At 37.7% G+C, this 13323-nt stretch overlaps 4 protein-coding genes across 4 annotated transcripts; 3 read left to right on the forward strand and 1 right to left on the reverse strand.

Moving 5' to 3' along the window:
• The first annotated feature begins 4305 nt into the window (after nt 1-4305).
• On the forward strand, nt 4306-5556 carry SJAG_04836 (hypothetical protein). The gene has a single exon (XM_002175873.2). It carries the CDS (start codon nt 4484-4486, stop codon nt 5081-5083), a length of 600 nt encoding a protein of 199 aa, XP_002175909.1. The 5' UTR covers nt 4306-4483; the 3' UTR covers nt 5084-5556.
• Nucleotides 5551-6484, reverse strand: SJAG_04835 (hypothetical protein; the record flags this gene model as incomplete). Its single annotated transcript, XM_002175872.2, has 1 exon — nt 5551-6484. One exon carries the CDS (start codon nt 6482-6484, stop codon nt 5693-5695), a length of 792 nt encoding a protein of 263 aa, XP_002175908.1. The 3' UTR covers nt 5551-5692.
• Nucleotides 6485-7260: 776 nt separating this feature from the next.
• Nucleotides 7261-7927, forward strand: SJAG_04834 (hypothetical protein). Its single transcript, XM_002175871.2, has one exon. It carries the CDS (start codon nt 7338-7340, stop codon nt 7878-7880), a length of 543 nt encoding a protein of 180 aa, XP_002175907.1. The 5' UTR covers nt 7261-7337; the 3' UTR covers nt 7881-7927.
• Nucleotides 7928-11087: 3160 nt separating this feature from the next.
• On the forward strand, nt 11088-12303 carry SJAG_04833 (hypothetical protein). Its single transcript, XM_002175870.2, has one exon. It carries the CDS (start codon nt 11229-11231, stop codon nt 12051-12053), a length of 825 nt encoding a protein of 274 aa, XP_002175906.1. The 5' UTR covers nt 11088-11228; the 3' UTR covers nt 12054-12303.
• The last annotated feature ends 1020 nt before the right edge of the window (nt 12304-13323 follow it).

Raw genomic sequence — 13323 nt, forward strand, 5'->3', positions numbered from 1 at the left:
ATGCCCCCCGCTGCACAACTCTTACTGCCTATAATAATACAAACAGTAACGAAGTTTTAACCATGGTAAAATCCGAAAGTCGAAACTTTCGAATTTCCATTCAAACAGTACTCTACAAAAGCAGAGCATGTTTGTGTTGCGTAGCGCACCATTACTTAGACACCGAAGCATCACCAGCAAAAGCGCACTTCCGACAACAAGGAAATTGCCAGCTTGGTTCATAGTTTCCTCAGATCTTGTCATAAAAACAGGAATACATTATTTTTCGTAGAGAAAAACAATATAACAGTTTTTAATCGAGATCTTCAGAAGCGGGTCAAACGAAGTCAAACCACATGTTCTTTCGAACACGGCTGTTGACCTGTTGTTACCGCTAAATGACTTCTTCAGTAAAATGTTAGTCTAACGACCATCAATCCACAGAAAAACTCATCGAGTCTTCACATACTCCCTTGCCTTGCGGCAAATTAGAGCGCGAATTCTCCAGCTTTGAAAGAGCGCAAGCGGCTTACGTTAGAAACAAAAGCTTCAATAGCACTCGCGACTTCTTTCTTCGCTAAAGGATAGCAGGCCGCGGAATTCGAGTATCCGTAGACAACTCAAACTCGCTTCCCAACCTATCCTTTGGTATCAAGGTACCGAAATGTTCTATCAGTCAATTACAGATGTAAAGACCCAAGAACTGGATACTGGAGCTTATTTTACTTTAGACAGCTTGAAAGCTTTCGCTTTCCTTTGGCGGGTATCGCTTTACGCTCTCCGAACGCTGTCTTCAAAAAAACTGAAGTAAAACCAGTATCCCAAAAAAGGATTCACTGATCCGCGAACGCAAGCACCCAAATCCCCAGTCGGAAACTGCGTATTAACTAATACCATTTATTCAAAAACATTAAATGCTTTCAAACAAACGATACTAATCAATTGCACCGACTAGTTTGTAGGAGGTCCTTCTCATCTTTCGACTGCCATTTCCCTACATAGTACCATTGAGCTTTTTTTGTCCTAGTTTTAGGATCCAAAAAAAGTGTGAATTTTTTATAATTTGGTAACACAATATATCTTAAGAGAAATAACAATACCAAGCATAAATGTTTAGCAAATAGAAACGATTCTTGCATTATTTATACTGCAATTCTTATTAACTTTGCCGTTTTCGCCTGGTTTCGGTTTTAGCCTACCTGTATCACTTGCGACCCTTGACTAGATATGGTACCGCGCTTCAATCCTTTCTGTTTGCAACACAAATACTCGCTAATTTCGCATAATTTACTGTAAACTAACATTAACGTATTGATTTGAGACGTTTTCCAGCACGGTTTAACTGTATTTAATATTGTTTATGTTTTCTCAAAAACTTAATGCCTAGCTTATTTTATTTTCTGAGCTTTATGCAATCTCAAATATTTTTATAAAATGTCCCTTAACAGCATACGAATAACAAAAAACTATTTTATTTGAAAAGAATAAGCATATAAAAGTGTGCTGCAGTGCTTTGTTTATAGATTTCCCTTTCATTCTTCTGCATTGAATTTAATGTCCATTTTTGTCCATCAAAATACCGTCCGACCCGTGCTCGTACAAACAGCTTTACGACCAAAGTTACTTCGTACCAAGACACTTATACACCTTGCATGAACAATGTCTCAACTAACTACTTACCCAAGTATATGTTTATTGTACCCGTCAATTACATCTCACTATTATTATGATATGTATGTCGACCCGTGCTAGCATTTAATACAGTAATACAATACATCTATTTACACTTATATATAATAGTTATAGAATAATTTATGCACAAAGTGTTGACATCCCAAAAAAATGCATTTTTAAAATTTACCTATATCTTTCCTTATAATCCATATCTTTCCTTATAATCATGACATACCCTTCCATATCTTTAAGTACTAACTTGTAAATATTTGCACAGACTAAGTTCAACCCTAAGACACGCTACCCGACTGTTAACATACACTAGCCATTCATCATTACTAACTGTAGTTAAGACTTAGGCTTTTTTCGGCCAAGGTAGACTACTACTTAGCCTTAGTAACGAATACATTAGATTCAAAAGTGTAAACAACATACACTAAGTCTACACCCTCTAAACTTACCATTCCTATAGCTTCCATATAGTTTTGTTGACTACTTAGTAAACAAAAAGTTCTTCCCTTGTTTACTGTTTGTAAACAATAAACATTACTAATACATATGCAAATAGGTCGTTAGGAGTAAAGTCCTCCTTGTAATACTTACTACTTAACTACTTACACATAATACACCTCGAGTGTACCCCGAAGCTAGCTTACTCGAGTCCTTATTTACAGTAATATGTATTACCCTTATATATATGTGCACTACCCTTATAAAACTTAAGAAAGAAGGAAACAAAATCGCAAAGACGAAGCGCGCCGTGAAGCGCCCGCTCGTCCTTACTGCTCTCCCTCCTCCCCGTAGGTAATATCGAACCTAAAATCTCTTCTTCGAGTAAGCCAATCTAATGTCTGACTTAAGGTGCTTAATGCTTAAATTCTCCATATTGAATTTGGCTGAAGCAAACTAGTGCTATCAGCAGATCGTACAAACAAGGCTACTCTACTGCTTACAATACCCCGTTTTTTATATGGGTGTGAAGGCAAAAGAATTAAGAGATTGAGCACGTGATTGGGTAATGCTTTGGTACATTTGTATAGATGTTAATTAATACCAAATTTAACTTCCCGTCAGCATCTTCCTCTCATTAAAAGGTGACAAATCTCTCACGACATTCAGCTACTAATGGGAGAGATTCAGATTATAGATAAGCTATACAATAACAACAATAATTGAGATATATGATTAGAAAAAAAAATAGCTTCTTGGGCATGCACAGAATAATATAATTACATTTTCTAACAAGTCCTTTGCCGATATAAGTAGCTAAATGTTTATTGAAACACAAAATGAGTACTGACAGTTGTTCTGTAACGAAATCATGCTTAAACCACTTATTCATGTTAATGTCCACAGGGCTCAAATCATTAACTTTATAATTAAGCGAGTACTACTGAACTAGGCCAAAAAATAATGGTGAACAAAGGATTTGTGTAGTTGTAAATCCTCTACGATTCGTTATCTAAATGTATCGTACAGGGTAACTGGAGAATATTTCTTACTACTTAAGTGTCAAAGTTCAAAGTAAATATTTCGCCTGCGACTGAGTTACCTATTGTATGGGAAAACCTATAATTAAGGAAGCCATCGTTAAACGATGCAGGTAATGTCCGCATTACATAAATAGCAAATGCATTCGCATTAACAAATATAGAAATGAAACTATGTCTCTGTTTCGTTACCATATGTTCCTTGGATTTGATACGCCCTTCAAAATACTGACGAGCAGTTTTAACATGTTTTAGTTGGTGCAATGAGTAAGAGTTAATAAGTGCCGTATTCTGTGAAACTTTTTAAAGGAATAGTTTGAGGATTACTAGTTGTATAAGGGTGTATGTCCTTTCTCTGTTTTTGAATTGGGCAACTCATAATCTTAAAATAGCAGTGTTTACTCGACATTGAAATAAACGCGGCTCGAAAAACGTAATTCTATTTACAAGTTTTAAATAAACCCGAAGACTTAGCTTGATGGTTTGAAGGGTATTGATTAGGCAACTAATGTTTACGCCCGGTTCACTTACCGCAGTTACAAATGCGGAATTAAATTCACAATAACCCTAAGATTAACTCTAAGACATAAAACAAAAGTAGACATAACCTACGTGCATAGTAAAATAGACACCGACAACAAAGATACACAATGTCATTAATTTACTCATTTTACGCTACTCGATTAACAGAAGCAATCAAAACATACTTCGCCCTTACAAGGAGTACCACCCTTGCGAATGGCATGTAAACAACCTGTTTGTTTCGAAGTATAAGATCATATTCTGGTATATTTCTGGGATATAAGGAGTATGTGCAATTAAATACATTGTATTCTCCATGCCTACCTTCCGGTTTGCATCTACCACAATTTCACGTACTGGCTAATCGGCTCTGTAAAGTTAGCGATCATTAGGCTAAGGTTAACGCCACTATACTAAGTTTCTAAACATGCTTCCAAGCGTGATAAATTGAACAAAGAAAGAGGAGTGCGAGTATGACACCTGAAAGACTCCTGAAGGACTCCTGAAATGCTCTAAATAGTCATAGTAGTTGGTGCAATATTACCATTAGATGAAGATATAGAAGTGTAAGAGCCCAGAAGATTTGGTACATCATGAAGCTATTGAGTATTTCCCTTCAGTTGGTTTCGGCTCTTGTTTGCAGAGCTGTTACTGCTGCATCCAGCGGCTATGATGCTCTCTTAAATGAAATTGTAAACAATGATGATAATTCCCCGTCTGGCGGTGAAGGACAAGTTACACTGTCTACCTTATCGGGCTTTTCTACTTTGTCGAGCCTTACCAAGCGCGATGCGGAGCCTTACTTCAAAGAACTCGATATGTATTCCTTTGACAATTATGAGAAGGTTGCCAAGGTTGGAGCCATGCTGAAACAGGCACAGTCTAATGAGATGTTGGGCGACGCCCTTTACCTTTACAATTTGATGGATCGTAACGGCTATACGCATAGTCTCGCATTAAATGGCTCCTCCGAATTTGTTAATGAGACATGTGATTTTCTTTCTTACCATGGTTTAAACAGTACCGAGTCTCTCGCTTCTACGGCGTCGAGTACCGACCTGCTTGACTTTTACAAGAATTTCACAACCTCTTCTTGTGCACCTACCTCCACATGGAACGATGACAAGATGAAATGCACTAGTCATCATAAAACCAATCTGGCAAGCTGTGAATTTCTGTATGACTATATTGCCGATTATGGTGTTTTTCCAAAAAAACCCAGAAGTCTATGTGCTAAAGGCTGCTGTATTTCGTGGAGCACTTCTGCAGGTTTTGATGATACTTGGGCAAAGAAGCAGCTCAAGGTGTGTCTTGATTGGTGTCTACGCTACACCGGAAGCTGCAAGTTAAACGACGTAGTCTATGAAGACACTCATTTGAACTTTTGTGTTAGCAACAGAGGCAGAGGTTGCCATTAAGCGATCCTTCAGATTAGCGCATTGCTTGTGAAATGAAGCATGACACACCTTTGCCGTGTATACAAGGAGATAGTATCCAAAGCCAATTAGTATTCTTATTCAATATGCAAAATAAGATGTTTGGCGTAACTCTTTTAGCATTCCATAACTTTCTTTTGCATGAATCAGCTTTGACCATTGCGAAATTATTACTGCCAATTACGGGGACAGCATAAATGAAAACATATCACCAGCTAACAGACCAAATTGTGAAACGAGGAAGCTCATAAAAAAAGGTTTCAAAAGTTTCAAAAGTTTCAGTGGTTTCAATGGTTCTCTCACCGCTGTCTGTTGAACCGTTCATAAAGATAAAGAGTAAGTACAAGAATAGTATCATAGTGTTAAACATAAATGTCAAGATACTATCTCAGCTTTTTGCGTTTACGAGATACGCAGAATATTTAATAGGAAACAGTCAACATGTTCGTCAAATGTAATACACTATATTTCAGCCATCTGAATGAATACCTATATCACTGAATGAATTATTATTAACGAGCGCATTTATCATTCAGGAATGTCTTCGAATAATCGGCAACAAATAAATCTTTCATAAATGAGGAAACCAAGTTAACAGCCAGTGCCTCTGTCACTAATACACACTTTCAGATGGTTGCCGTAATCAATTTTAAAGCCACTAACAGTATAACCAAGATCGGGAGCCAGACGATTGGCACAATGTATCAGAGTTTGTTGGGCATCTCTCTTAATAATCGATCCATCAGGAAATTCCATCTCCTGCACATCGGTAAGATCGACTGTAATGTAGCAACCCCACGCGGAGCTAACAAACTGACTCCTTCTTTCTTTTTTGAATGAATAAGGAACATTAACGTCAATAATGTCAATCGCCTCCTGACAATTGTCGACTTGGGCATGATGGTTCCAACTGCAATGACGATCATCTCTCTTCGAAATGGTGGTATTATCAGTAACCGGAATAATAAAAGGAATAGCATCACTGGGAAGTGGGTAGCGGCCCAGCGTTTTGGCGGCGGTGAGCAGGTTGTTGTAGCGTTGAAACATTTCAGCGTCATTCTTTTCCGCAATGATTTCTTTAAGTGAATGCTCATACACCGATTCATATGTATCATAGGGTTGATCGTATTGGAAGTACACCGTTGCCGCTCCATAATAGTCCTGACTGTGCACAAGATTCATCAAAACAGTCCAATTGGTGAGATAGACGCCAGTAGCGGGATAGTTCAAATCGACAAAAATGCTATCATAAGGTGGACCAAGAATATCCAATCCAGTGTTACTAGGAGGAATATTGAACACGTAGGGGGATGTGGCGTTTGCCCCAACTGAATGTACGAAAACAGTGCTTACGAGCGTCGTGAATAAAAGGCTCGTGAGCATCTTGCTGACACGGAGTTCATCAATAAAAACTCAAAGGGGCAATATATGTGTCCGATGTTGTTTAATAAACTAAAGGTGAGCTGCAATAGTATCCAAAATACGAAAGTCACGCTTCATTCCTTTCAATCTAAGGGGCCTAACCACTTCTGTACATTGTTTAAACAATTAATCACTTAGTACGAAAGAGCAACATTTTGTCCCAGACTAATTTAATTTACGATAGGTATGTTATCTATCAGAATTTATAATGAAGTTCGCTTGTGAGTAAATATAAAATTGTAATTCTCAAATGAAGATTCACAATACATTAATAGCAAAAACTCATCATAATTGTTATCGGGTATTTATGCGTTAGAGGATCCGAATTGTCAAAAAGTAGTGGTTCGCTTATTCGCGATGTTATGTACTTTATTATTAAAAAAGCGATCGCAGCGCTTGCGCGAAAGGCAAACGTTCGCGTAGCATCTAAACACGTTTTATAATAGAGGCAAATTGTTATGATATAATTGATTTATTTTCATAACTTTGTTCAATATCGGCGTAATAATTGGCAACCGACAATAGTCGGAATGTTGAACAACAGATAAAATAAGCGGCTGGACTTGTCAATACTAAATGAGGCATGCTTTCAATAAAAGGCATCACATGTAGCCGAATGCAAAATGCGACGTTTTGTATGTCTCGTCAGTTGTTGGAGCAATCACATGAGAGTCATGAAAAAACATTTAGCGGCTCTTCCCCTTAAATTAGTTTTGACTGGTTGTAATTGCGCTTCACGGCGGTTACCGAGAACATAAAACCTATTAAACGAATGAAATAAGAAGGGTGGTTTCGTCTCAGGTGCATAGCAAAAATGAAATATAAAACATATCCGCCAATTGCGGAGGGATTTTCAAATAACAATACTGTATTCGTCTTTGACAACTCTCATGGCAATGGGCCAGCCTGTCAACAAGTAGGACTCTATGGCTACAATGCATCCATTACATTCACAGCCAAATGCACAAACGATGGCGCCTTTTCATACCTCGTATACGGTATGCATGCTGTGGAATACACAAGCAATATTACTTCAAGTCCAGGTATATCGTCCGGCTTTGGTGAATATGTGGTGCTCAATGGCTCTGAAAATGTTTACGCTCAGGGCGTATACGGTACGGCACTGAATAATTCGCTTACGGAATGGACTATTAATTTACCCCGTGCGGGAAATTATTGCACAAATCTAATGCCGCTGAGATACAAAGAAAATTATGAGGATTGTGCTGTTAAAATTCGATTTGATGGAGTAACGCCTCCCGCAGAAAATTTCGCTTCTGCTGCTTTTCGTGTTACTCCTCTGTTACTTCCTGTAGTTGTTTCCATGTTTTTAACTGTTTTATTTGCCTACTACTAAATTACGACCGTGCAAGAACGTTAACCTGTACATAAACAAATATTCTGATAGCCGTTGTTGTAATGGTTTGTTTCTTTTTATTTATTTATTCAATTTCAACCAACGAATCTTAATACCTAATTTTCCATGCAATTGATACTGATTGTGCCTAATTATTTCTATGTGGCTGGAAACCCATAGTCTGTTTTAGAACTTAATCAAATTAAATACAAATGAAAATGAAAATGCAGGTTCGTAAAGAAATCAACTAATTTGGATGGCCGATCACTCGTATATTAATAGCATCATTCAGTTTACAACAATCCAACTCGTATCAATTATATGAGTTCTTGATGAGGCACTCTTAACGAGCTTTGGTAATAAGTATATACAAACCCATTGTGCTGCGCTATAAAATTTACAATGTTTCAATTCGAACAGTGTGAATTACCTAGTCCTTACGCGTGTCTGTTTGGTATAGTTGGCGCCTAGCCGCTCGCGTATTCTTGGGATTCGCCACTTTAATTATAAAGCGATGAGTGCGCTTAAGCAAGCTGTACATTTTGCATCTCACTCAGTTGGGAAAAGTGGCATGTATTATTATTATAGATATGGTATACCTATAACAGTATTTAATTTCAGCTTACTTGTTAATATAGCTGAAGACGCATTGATTGCAATATTGAAAATAGAAATGGTACATTGAATTATGATTTTACTCGGTAGTTGAGTGAATGCGCTTTGAAAGCGCATCATGCATTATAAGGCAAATGGACTTATAACGAGTATCACCAGTTGGGAATGCTGAGCAATCACATGAGAGTCATGAACGCATATTTAGTGGGTCCCATCCCCTTAAAATAGTTTTAACCGGCTGTAATTGCGCTTCACGGGGGGTTGCCGAGAAAAAAGTATTTATTAATCGAATGAAATGAGAAGGATGAATCCTACCCCAGATTTCGTAGCTAAAATGAAATATAAAACATATCCGCCAATTGCAGAGGAATTCTTAAGCAACAATACACGGTCCATTTTTGACAACGAGTATATTGGTGGGCAAGCCTGCCGATAGATGGGACTCTAAGGCTACAATGCATCAATTACATATTCAGCCAAATCCAGTATGATGGCCTAACTTCTCCCGAAGTTGATAAACAATTTTGCTCTCCTTCATGTCACTCCCGTGTTATTTCCCTTCGGTATTTCTATTCTGTTGACTCTCCTACTTGTGAGTTAAAGTTTTGCAGTAGTACATGGCGGCATCCTTTTATGCATATGGAAAGATATGACAGACTTGAAGTTCATAGATCAAACTCTTTAAACGAAATTAAAATTGCTTGGCCTTTAAAAAAAATCGGAGGGAAATTAGATATTTGTTAATGCAGCAAATGAATCAAATTGAACTCAACTCTGCTTAAAGAAACATGTACTCAAAAGAGTCGAACGAGCCTTTTCATTAAAAGACAGCGTAAATAGTGAACCCCAGGGAAAGTAGCTTTGACACTTCGTATTATGCTTAGTGTCTGTATTTTTCTCGCTGCATCTGACCAATCTGGAGGATTTTTTGGTGCATGCTAACGCTAAACCATCCTAATATAATAAGCAGTCCTTTCCATACTTTGGTACTATGTAGCACTTAATCAAAAATGATATAGCAAAGAAAGTTAGAAAAGGTGGAGAGAGAGTAATTAGCCTGGCAGCACTTATCTGTTGCATATCGGAAGTGAGGTTTCGTTCATCAATAGACATTATGACCCAAACGCCATTCAATGCTGAAATCGTAAACCTTTCACGCCATAACTTCCACTCCCGTTACTGGTACTAACGGTTCTCCAATTCATATTGGAGTGACAAACCTCCCTTGGATTCAGCTACTCTAAATTGCAAACTATGAACAAATTACCATGCTTTCGTAACAAATTCTTGACCTTACCAAACTCTACTTGTGTTATCAAAAACAGGGCTCCGTATAAATTATGTGTGGAAGTGGGTTTACTAAAGAAGATCAGCATTATCAACAACGGAGTCCTTTCTCGTAAGTTCTACAGCTATACAATTATAATGTATCGTATCACGTCACGTCACTGTGAAAATTACAAATGTTCTTTTGAAGACGAGTGCAAAAGGGTGGCGATCCTCAAGACGAATTGTACCAATTCCACAAGCTACGAAAAGCCACTCTAAGTATTGAAATATTAATTGACTTAACTTGAACGCTATTTTCATAAAGTTCAATTTATAGACTGTTCAAGCACGTAATGATGCACGATTAGTAGTGTCAGTCTTAATAATTAATTGCACTCAAGTAGTGCACAATTGCATAAAAGCTAGTACCTGCAATTTCGATATGAAAGGCTATCATCGATGATAGTTACATTAGTTTAAAATTACGGAAAACGTGATACCGCAATGAATTTATCATTTCAATATAGTATAATTTCAACACATTAAATTAAATATATAGCGAATTTTCATTTTGCTGTGGTTGAGCCACGAAGAAGACTTGGATTATGATTAGAAAGCAATGTTAGTTTTCGTAAGACTATTCTTATGACTTTGGTTCCTTAAAAACAGAATTTCTATCAGAGATTTTAATTGATGTTACAACGAACATCGCAAGCACGTTCAACTTAGACATGGATATGGTGAATGTTGTATATAGACAATTCGACTAATCTGATTTTCTCATGATGATGATAAAGAGCAATCTACACTTCTATGTTAAATCCTGTGTACATGACAAGGGTGTAGTTCAATAAAAGCCCACAAGCTTTAGTCTGAGAGTGTGGAAAACAACTCTGCTCACTAAGTGCAGTTTGAATTAACGATAAAAAAATTATATATACAAGGAGGTATTTCATTTTACAGTTTTACAGTTTCTTCCTCATCACAATATGGCTTTGCATATGAGCGTTGCGAGCTCAGTGGTTCCATGGCGATGACACACGCACGGTAGCAAATTTAGGCAAGCGTATTCTTCTTACATTGAAGAGTGCCGCCTTATGAATGGCATGCACATTATCTATTGCTCCAAAATACAAGACTGTATTCTTAAAATATGGGGGTGTGTGCAATTGTTCCTATTTATTCTCCATGCCTCCGTCTCAGCTTGCAATGGCTACATTTCCACGTACTTTTTATTGGCTCCATAAAATTAGCGATCATTAGGCTAAGGTTAACGCCACTATACTAAGCATCCAAATGTGTTTCCAAGCGTGATAAATTGAACAGGGCTCCCACCGACGTCTCCAACTTCATTTACGTTGCCGTGGAGAATCCACATCCTGGTTCCGGAATATTAACCGGATTCCCAATATTACCATTAGATGAAGATATAGAAGTGTAAGAGCCCAGAAGATTTGGTACATCATGAAGCTATTGAGTATTTCCCTTCAGTTGGTTTCGGCTCTTGTTTGCAGAGCTGTTACTGCTTCCTCTGGCGATTACGATGCTATCTTGAATAAAATTGTAAACAATGATGATAATTCCCCGTCTGGCGGTGAAGGACAAGTTACACTGTCTACCTTATCGGGCTTTTCTACTTTGTCGAGCCTTACCAAGCGCGATGCGGAGCCTTACTTCAAAGAACTCGATATGTATTCCTTTGACAATTATGAGAAGGTTGCCAAGGTTGGAGCCATGCTGAAACAGGCACAGTCTAATGAGATGTTGGGCGACGCCCTTTACCTTTACAATTTGATGGATCGTAACGGCTATACGCATAGTCTCGCGTTGAATGGCTCATCCGAATTTGTTAGTGAGACATGCAAATTCCTTTACACGTATGGTTTAAACAGTACTGAGTCTCTCGCTTCTACGGCGTCGAGTACCGACCTGATGAACTATTACAGGGATTTCAATATTTCTCTTTGTGACGTTAATCATCCGACGAAAAGATCTAGTAGAGGGTGTGATGACCATCATTCTACAAATTATACTAGTTGTGATGTTCTGAATCAAGGAATTTCGGATTATGGCATATTTCCGCTAAGTCCCAGAAGTTTCTGTGGCGGCGATTGCTGCATTTCGTGGAGCGCTCCTGTTAATTTCAATTCGTCTTGGGCACAAGACAATATTCAAGTGTGTATGGATCGTTGTCTAGTGCCTACTGGAAGCTGTATAATCAGGGATGCAGTCTACAATGATGTTCATATTAACTTTTGTGTTAGCAACAGAGGCAGAGGTTGCCATTAAATAGAGAGCATCGTCGTGAGCATTAATTTATTCTTGTGTGCAGTTCGCGTATTCTTCCTGAAGCGAACTGATTTTTTCCGTCCTGATTGACTCTTATTATTTAAGTTTATCCAATAACTCTCAAGTTACCAAGCAGTCGGCTGTAGATAGTAAGCGCTATTGCTACGTATTAATGTTATTGCAGTGTTTTTGTTTGCAATTCTTCACAAACTTGATTTTTTGTGTAATTAAAAAATTAACCAGCTGTGAGAAGGTAATACTCTTTATAATATCAAGTAACTAAACAGTCCTATGGAACGACATTCTTTGTCAGCGTCGATATCCTTGACAAGGTTTGTTAGAATTACGATTTCTATTAATAGTGATATTGTTAATTATTACTTTGGAACAAAATATATTCACGAAAGTTTTTCCTTTAGTCATTTAAGGGAGATGATAATTTAGCAGTGTAGTGTTCTGAATTTTTCGGTTAAGCCAATTTAAAATTCATTACATTCCATGTCACATAAATAAATGCACGAATGAGAGATTCTAAATTGATATGTTCATACCTAAACTCTGCGCTCTCAATCTTGTCAGTGTCCCCTCAATTTGATTAGAGCAAAGAATCACAATGTTCTCAGGCAAATCAAATTTGAACACCCGAGCAACTGAAGAAGATTTGTCTGTTTTGCCGTAGTCTGATGTTTTAGGATTTATTTACTAGTCCCCTGAGATTTATATTGCCGGGTTGTCTGAAGCGAATAGAGCAGGTCAAGCACTATTCTGTAAACCAGCGTCTAAAGGTCACGTGAAACGCGGAGAAGCTTAATCGTCATACTTAGCAAGAATATAACATCGTTTCTTTTTGTTTACGCATTTTTTTAAAATTTTTGATAGTCACTAGTAAATGTATTTAGAATGTGTAAGTAGACTAATTATAGTAAAAACCGACTGATGATTAGATGAACGGCTATAAACAGGGCGTCAGCAATCGACATTCCATCCTATGTTCTATTCTTGCCACCATGAACCGCTATGAACCCTGCTACCAGCCTTGCTGTACTAACGTTCGCTTAACAAAGGTTGCCAAATACCATAGTACCCACTGAGGATACACAGCATGTGATAAGTGTAATACAGCGCAAATAGCTTAAATAAACATTTCATCGTCGACTGAGTTAACGGTTGAAATAGACGGAATTCTTTGCACTAGCAAAGATTAAGTATTGTGCTAATATTATGAGAGAAATTTTTCGGCTTCGCTTCGCTTAGCTTACTTTTTTTGATT

Source organism: Schizosaccharomyces japonicus (assembly GCF_000149845.2).
Source record: "Schizosaccharomyces japonicus yFS275 unplaced genomic scaffold supercont5.3, whole genome shotgun sequence".
Lineage (NCBI taxonomy): Eukaryota > Fungi > Ascomycota > Schizosaccharomycetes > Schizosaccharomycetales > Schizosaccharomycetaceae > Schizosaccharomyces > Schizosaccharomyces japonicus.